General features: G+C 44.9%; 1 protein-coding gene across 5 annotated transcripts in view; it reads left to right on the top strand.

Moving 5' to 3' along the window:
- LOC126535512 (BTB/POZ domain-containing protein KCTD3) overlaps nucleotides 1-16017 on the top strand; it is a 139067-nt gene that overhangs the window by 100068 nt on the left and 22982 nt on the right. For all 5 annotated transcript variants that reach the window (XM_050182324.3, XM_050182325.3, XM_055073161.2 and 2 more), the window contains one exon: nucleotides 5101-5197. In XM_050182324.3, the coding sequence (XP_050038281.2) occupies nucleotides 5101-5197 (97 nt within the window). The remainder of the gene's footprint in view (nucleotides 1-5100; nucleotides 5198-16017) is intronic.

Here is a 16017-nt window from a genome sequence, read left to right on the forward strand (position 1 = left end):
TAGTCAAGCCATGTTCCTGGAGTCACAAAAACGGCAATCGCAGATGGTCAGTGTGCTGCTCTGATGAATAACTTGCCACCAGCAGATCATCGAGATAGGCGACGACGAAGTGCAGACCATGTATGACTTCATTAATGAAGCGTTGAAAAGTTTGGCCTGCATACCGTAACCCGAAAGGCATGCGGACGTACTCGAATAGGCCAAAAGGTGTTGTGATGGCAGTCTTCAGTATGTCCGCTAGTTCCACAGGAATTGGGTGATATGCCTTGACGAGGTCAATCTTGCTAAATATGGTTGTTCCAGCAAGAGTGGTAGCAAAGTTGTGAATGTGCGGAAGCGGGTACAGGTCGGGGACGGTGTGAGCATTCAATGCACGATAGTCTCCACAAGGGCGCCGATCTCTGGGGTCACGGTTGGGCACCATGTGCAGGGCAGATGACCAGCTGCTTGATGATGGGCGGATTATGCCTAACTGCCGCATGTGGTCAAATTCTCTGCGAGCTGTGGCGAGGCGGCCTCCAGCAAGACGTTGTGGCTTGCAGGATGCTGATGGACCCGTGATGACGACGTGGTGCGTCACAGTGTGTCGCACCGGAAGTTCCAGGTTGCTAGGTTTGATAAGGTCAGGAAATTCACTGTGGACAGAGGCAAATTCTGATGATGGTGACTGCGGAGCTGCTTGCGTGGAGGCAGACAGTGGTGTGAGGATACCTTGCATGGAGAGGCTGGTCGTACAGTCCACAAGTTGACGGGAGCGGAGATTCACGTTCAAACCGAAATGGGTACGAAAATCCGCACCTAGTATGGTGAAGCGCGCGTCGGCGAGGATGAAAATCCAGCGAACTATGCGACGCAGGCCCAGGTCAATGGTGAGGGAGCATTGGCTATATGTTGCGAAAGTGAATGTATTCACAGCTTGCAAAGGCGCAGTCCTCGGACAACAGTGTCAGCGAGGCAGGAGGCAGGAATGTTGCTCACCTCTGCACCAGTGTCCACAAGAAAGCAATGGCCTGCGAGCCTGTCTGTGATGTAGAATAGGCGGCTTCGCATAGCGGTTGAGTCACGTGCCGCCATCAGTGACTCGCTTCCATGTTTCCCTGCCAGCGACAAGGCTGTCGACATTTAGCAATGCTGGCGCCATACCTGGTGTGGTACCAGCAGAAGTCGTCGAAAGTGTGTCTTGGGCGGTAACAGGAAAGCGAACGAGAGCCACCCCTAGCCAGTGGAGAGTGACGAGGCATGTCCATCTGCATTGCTGCCATGGGGTCCATCAGCCTGTCAATTTCCTCCTTGAGGCGAGATTGTCGGGCCTCGAGGTCTGATGTGACAGTGGTCGAGGACACCGCAAAGCTTGAGCCTGAGTAGTCATTGACGCGGTCCGTGAGCTCTGCCAGTTTGTCAAGAGGCATATCATCCGCAGCTACCAAAACCATGACAAGTGTCTGAGGCAAGTGTTGCAGAAATAGCTCACGCAATAGTGGACTCTCGGAGTCTTGGGTACGGTCGCCGAGTAGCTGTCGCATCCAAAGTAATAGCTGCGATGGTCGGCAATCGCCAAGTTCTTCCGCATTGAGGAGTTGCTGCAAACGGCTGCTCTCCGACACGGTTTTGCGTGTGAACACTATGGCCTTGAACTGGTCGTAGGGTGCGGCCGGATGCGGGGCTCTCATGACGTTGTCGAACTCATCAACTACCTCAGAGTGAAGTGCTGAGATGACGTGCTGGTGCATCAAACATTGCAATGTGATGCGCCGTGGATTTAAGAGGGCTTCTACTTGCGTGAACCACATGGCAGGATTCTTCGGCCAAAGCGGTGGCAGCCGCAGCTGGGCATTGGCAGTGGCATCCATGGCAGCGCTGGGGGCAGGGACGTCGACTGTCACTGTTGGCTGGGACTGAGGAGCCGGGGCATTGTTGCTGGACACTGTAGTGTTCATTTCGTCTTCCATCGCGCGTGCTTGCTACGTCCAGGTCACCAGGCTATAGGGGCACGAAAAGCGTCCGCTATAGATAGACGCACGCAGAGAGAACGAACTTTGAGTGCAGCCGACGAGCAGCCAAGCGGCGATGAAACTTGTACATGCCTTGCACGCCGAGGAGGCCGGCGCTGCAAACATAACATCCGCTCATTGTGCAGACGTCCACAGCGCCAGCGTCGGAATCAGATCTTCTACAGAATCATTTATTATATTCTGAACAATTATATTTTTCTATGCTACTCCAAGGGCTGTCGACTTTAATTGTTGCATTTAGAAACCTAGGGGTACTACATTTCCCAACTGATTTTTTGGACTTAATCGAACTTGATCGGCTGTTTCGACTTCCTCGTGGCACCATCTACTTACTCCCTAGAACCATTGTATAACAGTGACTGAAATTCTGCATGCCGCATGGTGCGTCGCCTCATTTTTCAAAATGATTTGGGCAGGTGATTCTGCAAACATGGTAGTCGCAAACAAAGTTGCCATCATTCAGGCTGCTATCACTTTCAGTGTTGAAGCAGTTCTTCAGATTTCAAGTGCAATGTGGCCAATACGAAGAGAGCTTCATCGACACAGCACCGAACTGCAAGTCTGGTCCTGTTGATAACGATATGCTGGTTAGGCCTAGCAGAGGGCATGGTGGGTGATGAGCTGCTGCAGTCATCAGCAGTCTAAACTGACAGCACCACAGCCCAAACTGACTGCGCTGAAGTGTCGAGGTCATATGCTCAATACCTACACTTCATGACGACATGCAATGTCCACTGGTCTTCATGACGGACAACTGCAAAACACTTCACTGTTGAAAATTTCATGAAATTTCAAGTTGATATTTTGTTTGAGTGCAGCATAGGGCGAGATTCTATTAAAAAATTTACTGTAAATCTGGTTTTGTAACGAACAATTAAATTGATCTTACCCTTGATATTAGCTTTTCTGTGAACATACCTGATCAATTCTGACTTTTTTTATGTCCCATCTGTGTCCAAATATTGATCACTGACTGTATTAGTGCAAACTGGAATTTCACTAATATTTACAGCTTTGGAGTTGCACAGGGCTACCGCATTTCTGTGCCATTCCCACAACATGATTCATGCTTCTCATCCATCTACACTTCCAATTGCTGAGCTGACCACACTTTTCATCTAGTATCATCTTTATAACTGTCTTAGCGCTTTCTAGCTGAACGAACATGGAGAGGTGTGCAAATACTGGAATATCATCGAATCGAATTGAATAGTGAACATTTGAATAATTCGATTTGGCAATCGAATAGTAGATGGACAGTGCTTGCTCATTAGTGTTGGCGCCAACTATGCGCGGAGCGGTGATCGAGTCATGTGATGCCCGGTCCTTTCGTCTGTCGCGCAGATTGGCCTTACAATAACCGACCGGCCATCAAGTTTGGATAGCCATTCTGTATTTTGGAGAAAAACTGGAAAGCGAAACTTTCTAAGCAGTAAGTAAAAGATTGCCACGAAACACAGGCCCACTATTAAACTGAGGACCTCATTGGTATTCAGTACAACAGAACGTCACTAATTCATTACTTTCAGAGGCAAAAAAGCATTTGGTTCTATTCAATGGAAATTCTATTGATAAAAAAATTTTACAGATAGTCATGTATACTAGAACTGAACTGTAATCACTTCTGGCATAATAATTTGGTGTTCCCTTTATTAAGAGTCGACTGTACTTTATATCTTGATTTCTATGTACCTAAGTTATTGTTGGCTTGCCACATTCTTGTTACTTAATGCTGCAAGACTCATGAGCATGTACAGCACCATATTTTCTTGTCCTCAATTTGTTAGCATAAGTTTAACAAAAAAATTATGTAATGTTTATATTCGATTCGGTATTGAGCAGCTTACTTTTGTGATTTGATTCATTATTTGATTCAATATCTACATTCGGTATTTGCACATCCCTAGTAACATGTTCAACTGTTTATGATGCATCATTCTCCTGTGCCATAAAACACTCGGACCAGTAGACTTGTCAGCATAATATTTCAAGTTGGATCAACTATCCGTCATTCATAAATGTTTTAAATCATTGCTTGCTGTGTAGAAACACATACATTATAATTATGTTCAGAGTGTTCTAGGTTTTAAATATCATAATTAACACATGTACCAAACTTGCAGAAACATCTAATTAATTTTGCCACCTGACCTTGTGTCTTGACCTACTAGGAGAAAAGGTACAAGATGAATGAATTGCACAGCCGACAAGAGCCTAGTATTTTTGCTTGACCTAACTTATAATACAGGTGAACGATCACTTAATCACATAACAATATTCAAGCTGTGTTAACAGCTGAGAAATATTCAGACCCCCAATTTTAGCTTTCCTAATAGTGATACTGACTGCCCTCTGTTGAAATAAGAAATAAAAGCTAGATTTTTATCAGTTTAATGTTAATTTAGTGTTCCCCGTAAAGCCCCTGCCACATCAGCAACAAGTAGCTTGGAGGTAATCACTTTCGTACATAAAATGATGCTATGTTCCACACAGTTCTGTGCAGCAAAAAGTAGTGTCATTTGCATCAGGTAGCGATGATAGTGTGTAAAAGAAAATGTTACTGTGTAAGTGCAAAAGTGTTGAAGTAGGTGTCCTTAAATTACAGCCAACTTTTGGTTTCATTGTAATTGCAAACTTCTATACCACATATGTATAATCTAACTGAATGATCTCATGCATTCAAAGTTTAGGCAGGTATTGAGTCAGTTAAGAATCCAAGAAATTGTCACCCATCAACATGGCCAACGAGTGAAAGCATTATGCAAGTTAGGCCAGCTATTTCTTTTTTTTTTTTTTTGCAGTCTTGGTTTTTCAACAGCTAATATTAATGCTTTTTTTTTTCATAATCAGGACATGTGTGGAGACAAAATAGCTTAGTGAGTCATCTTGGTCTAAGTAAGTCGCACTCACAGGTAGCATGATGAAAAGAGCAAAATGCAAAATAAAAATCTCCTGTCTCGTATTTTGTCCTGTCCACCCTTTCGTCATATTACCTGCGTAGCGTAACTTACTTGGACACGGAAGACCTGTTAGCCCCTCTACCAGCCTTGCTGGATTGCCTTGACTCAACTTCATGTCTCCCCGCCAGGGCCCTACGGCGAGCAGGATGACGAACAGGTGTTCATCCAGAAGGTGGTTCCCGAGACCGACCAGCTGTACGTGCGCTTCGCCTCCTCGGGCAAAAGGTGGGCACATGTCACTCACAGTCGGGAACACATGAAGCTGATGTGTGGTCTTCACTGCATTTCACGATGTTTGTGAAACTTATGTGTGGGACGTAATAAGAACATGTGAGAAACACATCCAGCTTTGGATGCCTGAAAAGAGAAAGTGCTCATGGAAAACAAAGCATTATGAATTTTGTGTTATCCCCCTCAGACCCAATGAAATTCTAGTGACACAGCATTTTTTAAGGTTTGTTTCCACCGACCAGCTGTAGCAGCTTCGGCATTGCGCTGCTAAGCCCAAGGTCACGGGTTCTATCCCAGCCACGGCGGCTGCATTTCGATGGAGGCGAAATGCAAGAAGGCCAGTGTGTCATGCAAGGTCAATTCACATGGTTGCAAAGGCGAGGCTGAAATGCGCTTCCAAACCAATGAGTAGCGAAATCAATTATGGTCGTCCAATTGAAGTGCGACTACATCTCGTGGGGCAAAAGATTAGTTGATGAAAATTATGCATCCAATACGTCACCAATGAAAACATTTTAAAAAGAACTGACAATGTCATTAGAATAGGAAAATGTGAAGTCACAGGCTGTTTGCTTTTACCCACGAATAATTATGAGTACGAAACTGTGCAGGATTTCTGAAGTTTGCTCGTGGTGATGCGTGCTGAGATATGCCGAGAGCCTATTACCATATTTAATGTTGTAATGGCGTCAAAACTGTCTTATGCGTAGCCTTAAAAGGCAATGGTGTTTTGTATAGTATTAACCTTGTAAGATTAGATAAGTAACTTCTATTTTTTGACAGCCTTTTCACTAAATATTATGTTTTAGCGATGTTTTCAGTACCAGACAAACTATATAAGTGGCGCGCGTGCTGTGTTAGTGAAGATTGAACTGTGCTTTTTGGGAATTATGTCAAAATAATGTTGGTTTCGGTTAATGCCAAAATAACAAATGTATGCTAGTACTAAGGACACGTGCTTGTGGTACTTATTTCAAAACATGGGTGAACCCATTGCTCTGAATCCATTCAAAACTCTCAAGGCTCACCGGTGTGATGCGGACAGTGCCGTTATAGAATGAGGGCTATAAATACAGATGGGTGTATTTAGGTTAGATTGTGATACAATCTTGTGGCAAATATTTTCTCACGTATGCTTCATTTGTACTGTTGTGTGCTCTGTATTTGCGATGTGATGTGAGCTGGTGCAGTAGACGACTTAGCACAACAAGCCTAGAACATCAAACAGTCTTTTTCCACCAAGAAGTTGGCCCTGTGAAATGTAAATGGCGCTGCCGTGCCTTCACAAGCCACCATTGCAGGACGTATGGGCTTCTACCGCGGCTTCACTACCATGCGTACACATACACTAGAACCTCGTTAATATGTTTCTGTTACGTACCTTCTCCCGGCGCCAACGTTCGCAAGCGAGAACACAAAACATGACCCAATAGAGCTACGCTCATTTTTTCCTGGTTTGTACGTTGTCGGAAAACACGATTTTTCAGCGCCAGTGTTCATTTGCTGCTGAAACGTATCATACAAACTGCGATTGTGTGATATATTTTCCGGCCACTAGATCCCATGTAAACAAGAAAATGTGCAAGGCGCGTGCTATGGAGAACAGTGTATAGCTGCCTGACACTGCAGCCTCACTGCAATATTCGCCCACCCATCTAACGTGAAAACGCCGACGTGCACTAAGTTTCATTTCTGTACCAGCAAATCTTCTCCAGGGTCATCGCATGCAGCATTCACAGCTATCACCGCCAATCCAATTGCGATAAGCATCTTCGCCTATTTGTTTCACAATGCGTGGTGCCATTGGATGCCTAGCACAAGCTCTTAATAGGCGATAACCGAAACGCGCTGCCGTTCCTGCTGCAGACTGCAATTGTATAAGTCTTCTGGCCACTAAATCGAATGTGAACAAGGAATGCCGCGAGCTGTACGCCCGATCGAGAACATGTATATAGCCACCCATCTCACGTGAAAATGACGGCATGCACAGTTTCTTATTCCGGTACCAGCAATTCTTTGCCTGGGTCGTTGCATGCCGCATTCACAGCTATCGCCACCAAACCAAAGTACAGTTGAACCGTGTTATAAGAGGCACGAATATAACGGACAATCGGGTATAATGGACACTATTTGCACACATGGTTGGCCACCCTATCTCTCCCATTAATTGGACCTCTTTTGTAAGAGACACCGGATATAGAAGACAATTGGTTATAAAAGACAAGTTGACCGTAAATTTTGGTCAATAACCTCGCTTGTAACAGACATTCTAACATGCGGTGCCGTCGGCCGCTGACTGCAGTTGCGTCCGTTGTGGAAGCAAAAGGAAACGACAGACGTGCGCAAAGTCGATCAGTCAGCAAAAAAAGCGATTAAAGACCACTGCAATGGGAATGCTTCACAGAGAAGCACTTCAAGCTTACCGCCAAGGGTACGTAGCGTGCAACTATGCGCCACAGTGATCCAACCATAGAAGATGACGAGGACACGCAAGCACGCTCCCGGTGCGCGAGCAACAAATCGGCTGTGACAAGACCATGACAAGCCATTTGTAACGTAGCAATGCAATTGAAACAGAATGATAAGGCAAAATACTACAGTGTATCACTTTCTTTCATTAAGACATTCCCCGAAAAATTCTGGAGGTCTATTAAGCCGAGTTCATGCCCTAACATTTTGTTTTCATTTAATGGTCACTTTCTTGGTGATAACTCTGCTGTTTGTACAGCTTTCAGTAGCCATTTCAAATCTGTTTTTGCAACAGGTAATAATTATTTTACAATGTTCAGTGTGTCTCTACCGTGTATGCCGGTTGTGAAAATTTCTGAGCACGGCATTTTCAACCTTTTGCTAAAACTAGATGTTAAACAATCCCAGCCTGGATGATATCCCCAATGCCTTTTTAAAAATGTTTGCAGAATGGTGTGCCAAGTATTTGTTTTTATTGTTTAGTAAATCTCTGAAAGATGGTGTATTGCCTGACAACTGGAGGACTGCCAGAATCAAACCATTGCACAAATTTGGTGACAAATCAAATGTCACAAACTATCGACCCATTTCTTTAACATGTATTTTTGTAAAATTTTGTAACACATGATTTATAAACATATAGTTGATTTTCTTGAACAACACAAAATGCAACAAACGCTCAACACGGCTTTAGATCAGGTTACTCAACTAACACACAATTAATTGGAATTACGCACGATTTTGCAGCCGCAATAAATAAAGGATTGCATGGATTTTAGTAAGGCATTTGACGAAGTCTCTCACTAGACTACTACATAAATTAAATTTGGAATAACAAATCACAAACTGCTAGCATCGATTAGAGCTTACCTTTCGAACCGCTATCAGTATGTTTCATTAAACGGCTCTTCCTCAAATCGAGATGGCATTGATTCTGGTGTTCTCCAGGGGTCCGTGCTTGCACCTGTGTTGTTTCTGATTTTTATAAATTACATCATTACTGACATTAATGTTAACGTTAAACTATGTGCGGACAACTGCGTGATTTATGAAACAGTTCGTTCAATTGAGGATCAAGTCAGGTTAAATGAGAACCTCCAAAAAGCATATCATTGGGTGAGAAGTAGCAAATCACTACAGTAAAACCTCATTAATTCGACCCTCATTAATTCGAAAACTCTGGTAATTCGTACTCGTCCTCTGGTCACGGCAGGCGTATGTATTATTTAATGCAATGAAACTCTCGTTAATTCGGATGTATTTGGCCACACATTGGTTAATTCGGACAACTCTCGGAGCTCGGGCGAGTCTGGAGCGCCACAAGTATGCGACGCAAAAGACCAAAACCGCTGTTAGCGTCCACGGAAACGAAGCAGCAGATTCCGCATCGGCATAGTTATCGGTGTAAATCGTACGTGAATGACAGCAACACCAGAGCATGTCGTGTCTATTTGGGCCTTTAAATTATTTCTTGCATTTACCGCTGCGTTTAGCACCACATTGGCTGCATGCCTTCACGGCTGTGCAGTTGCCATACACGATGGCGTCGATAGCTGCCGAAGTTTAGTCCACGGTGGTTACAGCAAACAGTAGTTTCACTTTGACTCGGTGCGCACAGTGGCCGTGGTTTCGTTCACAACGATTGCGGCAGACAGTATTTTCGTTTTTACTCAGTGCGAAGCTGTCGAGGATAAAGAGCACCGTCTACATCGCGATGGGCGGCTACACTAGTGAAAAAATAACCAGGATGTGTGCGCGGTAGTGAAAAACGTCTCAGATGAGGACACGTGCCGCGGCCGCGCTGTGAAGGAAGTCACAAGGACTTCGCTGCTGCAAGCACTAATCAGTCATGAGATGTGAATTGCAGCTTTCACATTGCTTTTGTTCAAAATAGAAACAGGGTTTGCTGATTCATTCAGTAAATAAAAGCATGTAGACGTACTTGTATGCATTTACTTATTGTTTTCTTGACACACTCAATAATTCGACATTCGGTTAATTCAGACATTCTTTTTTTCGGTCCCGTGAAATTCGAATTAATAAGGTTCTACTGTAATAATTTTGAAAAAAAAAAAACGTTTTTATGCAAATAACTCATAAGGAGGACCCACTCCTCTTTCGTTACGGTGCAAACGGCATTACTCTCTCGGAGGTAACAGAATATAAATCGTCATCATGATCATCAGCAGCAGCAGCCTATTTTATGTCCACTGCAGGACGAAGGCCTCTCCCTGCAATCTCCAATTACCCCTGTCCTACACCAACCGATTCCAACTACCACCCGTGAATTTCCTAATTTCATCACCCCACCTAGTCTTTTGCCATCCTCAACTGTGCTTCCCGTCTCTTGCCACCCATTTTGTAACCCTAATGGCCCACCAGTTATCTAACCTGCGCAGACATGACCTGCCCAGCTCCATTTTTTTCTCTTAATGTCAATTAGAATACAGTACCCAATGGATTTTTTGGACTCCAAAAAAATTCGGACTTGTTGGATACAGTAAAAGCTCGTTAATTTGACACCCATCAATTCGGAAATTCGGACAATTCGGATGGCTCTATTGGTCCCGGCCAAAGTGCATGTTAGTCTAAGGGACCAAACCTTCGTTAATTCCTCAGAATTCGGCCCCGCACTGCTTAATTCGGACAAATGCCGAGGGCTGCTGCTACACGAAAGTGTGGTAAAGCAGCGCAGGCACCACTGGAATGAAACAAAAACCTGATAGGCATCGCCATCCTCATCAATTAGTGGGGGCGATTGCAGTGTCACCGAACGTCGGTGTCTTCTTTCATCACTCCACTGCGCCTTCTCGACGCCATTTTCCCTTGTGTTGTCAAGTCGGCATCATCTCTTCTTGCGGAGTTTTCTTTTTTTTGTTGTGACCATGTTTTGTATGCCACCACCATCGTGCTCTACAGTGATGGCAACGCTGGCAAAGCGGCAGAAGTACGAAGCCAAGAACTTGGCGACTAAGGTGGAAATTTTGCAGGCTTTGAAGAACGACAAATCGCGACAGCACGTTATGACCAAGTACAAAGTGAAGCCGAGCACATTGGGAACGTACGTGAAAAATGAACAACAGATTCTTCAAGCCTTCGAAAGCGAGAAGTTTCATGCATCAAGAAAGCTGTTGGGAACCCCAGCTCATCCCCAGCTCGAAGAAGCTTTGCTCCAGTGGGTTACTGACTGTCGCAACGCGCACCTGCCTTTGAGCGGACCTCTCATCTTGGCACAAGGTGAGAAGTACGCTGCAATGATGAACATTGAATCGTTCAGAGGTTCAGAAGGGTGGTTCGCGAGGTTTCGGGAGAGACACGAACTCGTCTTGAGAAGTGTGTGCAGCGAAAAGGCCAGCGTCGACGAAAGCGTGACCACCCAGTGGGAAAATGTGATGCTGCTTGAGCACATCGCCGCATGTGAACCAAGTGACGTGTTCAATGCAGACGAAACTGCTCTATTTTTCAGAGCTCTGCCCGACAAGACGGTGACTTTCAAAGGGGACCCGTGCATTGGTGGCAAGAAGTGCAAGCAAAGGATAACTGTGCTTCTTGCCGCCAATGTGACTGGCATGGAGTGCTTGCCACTTGTCGTCATCAGGAAGGCGCATAAGCCACGTTGTTTTAAAGACATCAAAAGCCTTCCTGTTGAGTACAGAGCAAACAGGAAGGCTTGGATGACCTCGGGCATTTTTCGAGGCTGGCTGCAGCAGTTAGACCGGCACTTCACGTCTAAAGAACGCAAGATAATTATGGTTCTTGACAACTGCAGTGCACATAACTGTACAGTCGAACTGAAGAGCGTCAAGGTAGTTTTTTGCCGCCCAACATTACATGTGCCCTTCAGCCGATGGACTAGGCTGTAATTCACTACGTGAAGTCGAAGTACCAAAAGCACCTGCTACAGTGAATGATGTTATACTCAGAAGTTGGAAAGCTGTATGAAGTGGACTTACTTGGCACAGTGCACATCATCGCCAGCTGTTTTCAGCACAGCGGTATCGTGAGGCCCTGGCATGCAGCAGTAGCCAACGAGGTGTCAGCCGAGTCCACCGATGATGACTGCCCGACCTTCGATGCTGTCCTTCCCACAGATGTGACCCTTCAGGACTACATCGCGATTGATCACTGTGTCGCCACGACTGGTCTTCTGACCGATGAAGAAATTATTAATGATGTCACGGGTGTCCGGGAAGACCATGATTCAGACGACGAGTCATGCGAGGAGGTGCAGCCGCGACCTCATTGCACCTTACGAGAAGTCACGGAGGCGCTTTTGATATTGGAAGACATTTGCCTGAGCACTTCTGACAGTTTGCAGGCCACTTGGAAGAGTTAAGAAAAATTATGATGTCAGCCGGAATCTGCTCGAAAAAGCAGACGACCATTGCAAAATACTTCAGTAAATAAAGATATGCTTGTCCAACTTGATTTTAATGTTGTTTTTCCTGTTAATTAGTTAATTCGGCATTCTGATAATTCGGACATTCTTCCTGATCCCGTGAGATCGGTATTAATTAGCTTTTACTGTATTCTGGTCTTCATAAACATGCACTGTGAGGGTTGCCATAGAATTAATGCATTTTTGTGACCGATTTTTCGGACGAATTTGGGTGCCGAAGTTCGATTTTCCAGACTAAGTCGCTCGTTCCGAGCCATGCTTGAAGTCCGCCATGTTGGGTTTCACACTGGCTTGACCAGGCTTGCCTTCGAGTGGCCCGCTCTATAGCCTTCAAGATTGGGATGTGCACACAAGCCTCACGTCTCGGAGGCCATGCCCGCTCTTCTTTGGCCGACAAAACGCCCAAGGGGACGGCACTTTTTCTTTACATCTTTTTTGTTAGTACTATTGTCATAATCACTGCGGGATCCGTTTCTTTCTTTCTTCTTGAAGTTTCGGTTGCTATTTTGCACATGGTGTCCAGAAAGCCGGCGTGTCTCGGAGACATCCTTTGTGCGCGCTTGTGAGGCTCTGCGTTTGTGTGGTCGGCGCCACCTCCGGAGCCTTCGGGAGAGCCAAGCGGTGTGAAGAAACAGGGCTCGTTTCTTCAATCTTGATGGCCATCTCCACCAACAGAGATCACCACTGCGCTGATGCTCTTGTCGGCTGTACATGGAGACGTCACTCTTGCGCAAATCTAAGCAAATCAGATCGCCTCCATGTGATGCCCTGCCCTCAAAAGCAGGGCATTATTAGGGATTTTCTTAAGCCGCTCTAAGCCTAATAAATTAAATTTTTCTGACTGTTCGATTTTTCTGACTATTCTTCACCCGTAAGGTCCGGAAAATCGGTCGGCTACTGTACCGGCTATACCGCTTGCTCTCTGATCCAAACCGCTCTCTATGGGCCGCGGAATCTACAGAGCAGATGGATTTTAATTCCGAAACATTATGGCAATAAAGTTCTCATAAGCATTTGATGCGAAAGGTGCATTGACACTTCCAAAGTCGTGCTTTAGATTTACAATTCTGGAATTTTGGGGGTTTAATCTTGTTAAAACATTTGACGCCAAATTTGCCTTAAATTTTCTAAATTCGTACATCAGACCATACAACGAGACAAGCCAAATTAACACACTGTCAGACAAGTTGACAAAGCAAGCAGCGAGGTCCGATGAGACGAAGCGTTGTGGTGGTTCTTTTGTGCCATCATGTCACAGAAATAATATAAACATTTTTTTCACCTGCGCCAAAGCATCTATGTCAAGACACTAAAGCCAGCAAAGGTAACTACGTTCTTATTTATTTTTCTACTTTGACTTTTAGTCACGAGGACACGTTGAGCCCCTTCAGTTTTCTTGTTCTCACTACCCATGGGCTGCCAGGGCCAGCCCGAGCACATGCGCTTTTCTCGTGTTGCTCAGACCACCGCGCGGCATACTTCGGCGCATGTTCCTTTTTGTCTGGCCAGGTGGATTTTCGCCTGGCAGAGTTTTCGACGCTTTCTAGCTAGCGGACGAGTAAAGAAACAATGGTCACTTGTCACCATCACTGCGGGGACTCAGCGGATTGCAACGCGTTTGCTTGAGTACAACCTCTCCGGAAAGTCTTTGTCTTGCCGGTGTAGGATACCAAGCAGTATGAGTATGGTTCTCGATGGACCAAGCGTCTCGCATTTTCTTCGATATTCCTTCAGTAGCCACATTAGATGCCCAAAGTAGGCATTTGATTGTGGCCAACATGCTTTTTTTTTTTTTCATTTCGGTGACCCGCCCCGTGAAAGAAAAAAAAAGAGGCATTGTTGCGGTGCAGCAAATTGTCGCATGGTGAAAGTTCGATTTTGTTACCTCTTTTACGGAAAGTAATGGGCCACGGGACGCTACAGCTTCTGGAGAATCTTCTTATATTATTGCAATAGCAATTATATGGACACTCCAGGCACATTCCTGCTGTCGCCGCCACCCTCATGTTCCGTATGAAGTCCATGGACGATAACATCGTGACCGCACGCTACATGCTGTATGTGCGAGTGAAAGTGTGGGGGGGGTGGCATGGGTGAGGTTGAACATGGTTGCTTGACATAAAGGATGCTCCAAACGTTGAATAGCATGGTGTCGTGGGGTTTTTGACAGCCGAGTTGTTTTCGGAAAAAAATTTAGTCACCGTATGGCTGCCGCTTGCTTTGAACATTGCATGTCATTGGCCACTGTGAAGCGTTTGAGCAAACGGTTAAAAGAATGACGTCAAATATTCAAAGACAATCCGAGACCGGGCCAAAGCCACTGTGCAATCATCCCCAACACACTTGCAAAGGTTGATGAGCTGGTTAGACAAGAACGGAGGATAAGCATCAGTGAAGTGGCAGAGCGTGTGAACATCAGTCATGGTTCGGTTCACACCATAATTCATGAACATCTCAGTTATCGGCTCTTGTGTGCACAATGGATGCCCAAAATTTTGAACCGCCGCCAGAAGACGGGAGAGGTTCGGCGCTGCCTTGACTCATCTGATCCGGTATCACAAAGAGGGCAACAACTTCTTGTCTGCAATTGTCCCCGGAGACGAATCATGGTGCCACTGTTACGAGCCTGAAACACAACGGCAATGCTTACAGTGGAAACATTCGAATTCGCCACCCCAAAAGAAAGCAAAGGCCGTCATTTCTGCCGGAAAGATGTTGTTGACTTTCTTTTCGATCGTCAGGGGCCATTACTGATCGAATTTGCTAAACCTGGAGAGGCTGTCAATCGTTTCCAATAGTGTGAAACACCAGATCGCCTGCATGTCACAATCAAAAACAAACGACGTTGAAAATAGACGAATCGGGTCATCTTGCTCCATGACAATGCCCGTCCCCACATGCTGATGTGGTGTACACTAAACTGGCAAACTTCAAGAGGGAAATGCTGCAACCTCCGCCATACAGCCCAGACCTGTCGCCTTGTGACTTCCACAATTTCGGGAAATTCAAGAAACAGCTCAGGGAACCATATTCGTGTCGGATGATGATGTGAAAGAGTCAGTTACAGACTTCTTGAAGCAGCAACCCAAGGAGCTTTATGAGACAGGAATCATGCGACTCATTAGCCAGTGGGACAAATGTATCAATGCTCATGAAGACTACTTTTAAATGAAGTACCCAGTTTGTCATATATTCGCATTGGCTCACTACCATTTTACTCGCCCTTGGCATATTTTGCAGAACTCCTGCTTTTTATATGTGCTCTTTGTTGTGACTAAAATTTAGGTGCAAATTACTCATAATACACGACCAGTGACAGCTGCTCCTGCTCAATGCATTGTAACAAAAGACAGTGTCATTGAGGTTTTTCCTGGCCGTTGCATGTATACAAATATCTAAACAAAGTTCTTGAATAAGAAAGTTTCATTAAAATATTTGTCCTTAACATTTTCATTTCATGGCCTTTACATTTTCCATATCAGCGGCATGCACTGCTTTGCTGTTTGCAAACTGATATAGTTCTAAAGTTCGTGTGATATTTCCTTTACTTATTAAATAGACAAAAAACACGGAAGCATTGATATCAATTATTTCAGGCACAATTTTTTGGACATACAAGCATATTGTTTATGAAAAAAATACATATTTTACTTGTCTTGACAGTGCGTAGCGTTCAAAAATTCGTTTGCAGCATCTTTGGAAATGGCAATGCAGTTATTATTTGTGTATTTGATCCCTCGACAAATTCTATAACAAGGAGGTCGAGATGCAACGCGAGCCCCCCCAACCCCCCACCCCAAACGAAATTTCTGACTACGCTACAGGTAGTGCGATATACTTATAATTCTTACGGGTGTACATCAGTTACTGAACTCGTCAAACGAAGTGGATTACCTTCAGTTATCAACAGAAATTGAATTTGTCGACTAAAGTTCTTCTGCCAGCT

Source organism: Dermacentor andersoni, chromosome 7 (genome assembly GCF_023375885.2).
Source record: "Dermacentor andersoni chromosome 7, qqDerAnde1_hic_scaffold, whole genome shotgun sequence".
Classification (NCBI taxonomy): Eukaryota; Metazoa; Arthropoda; class Arachnida; order Ixodida; family Ixodidae; genus Dermacentor; species Dermacentor andersoni.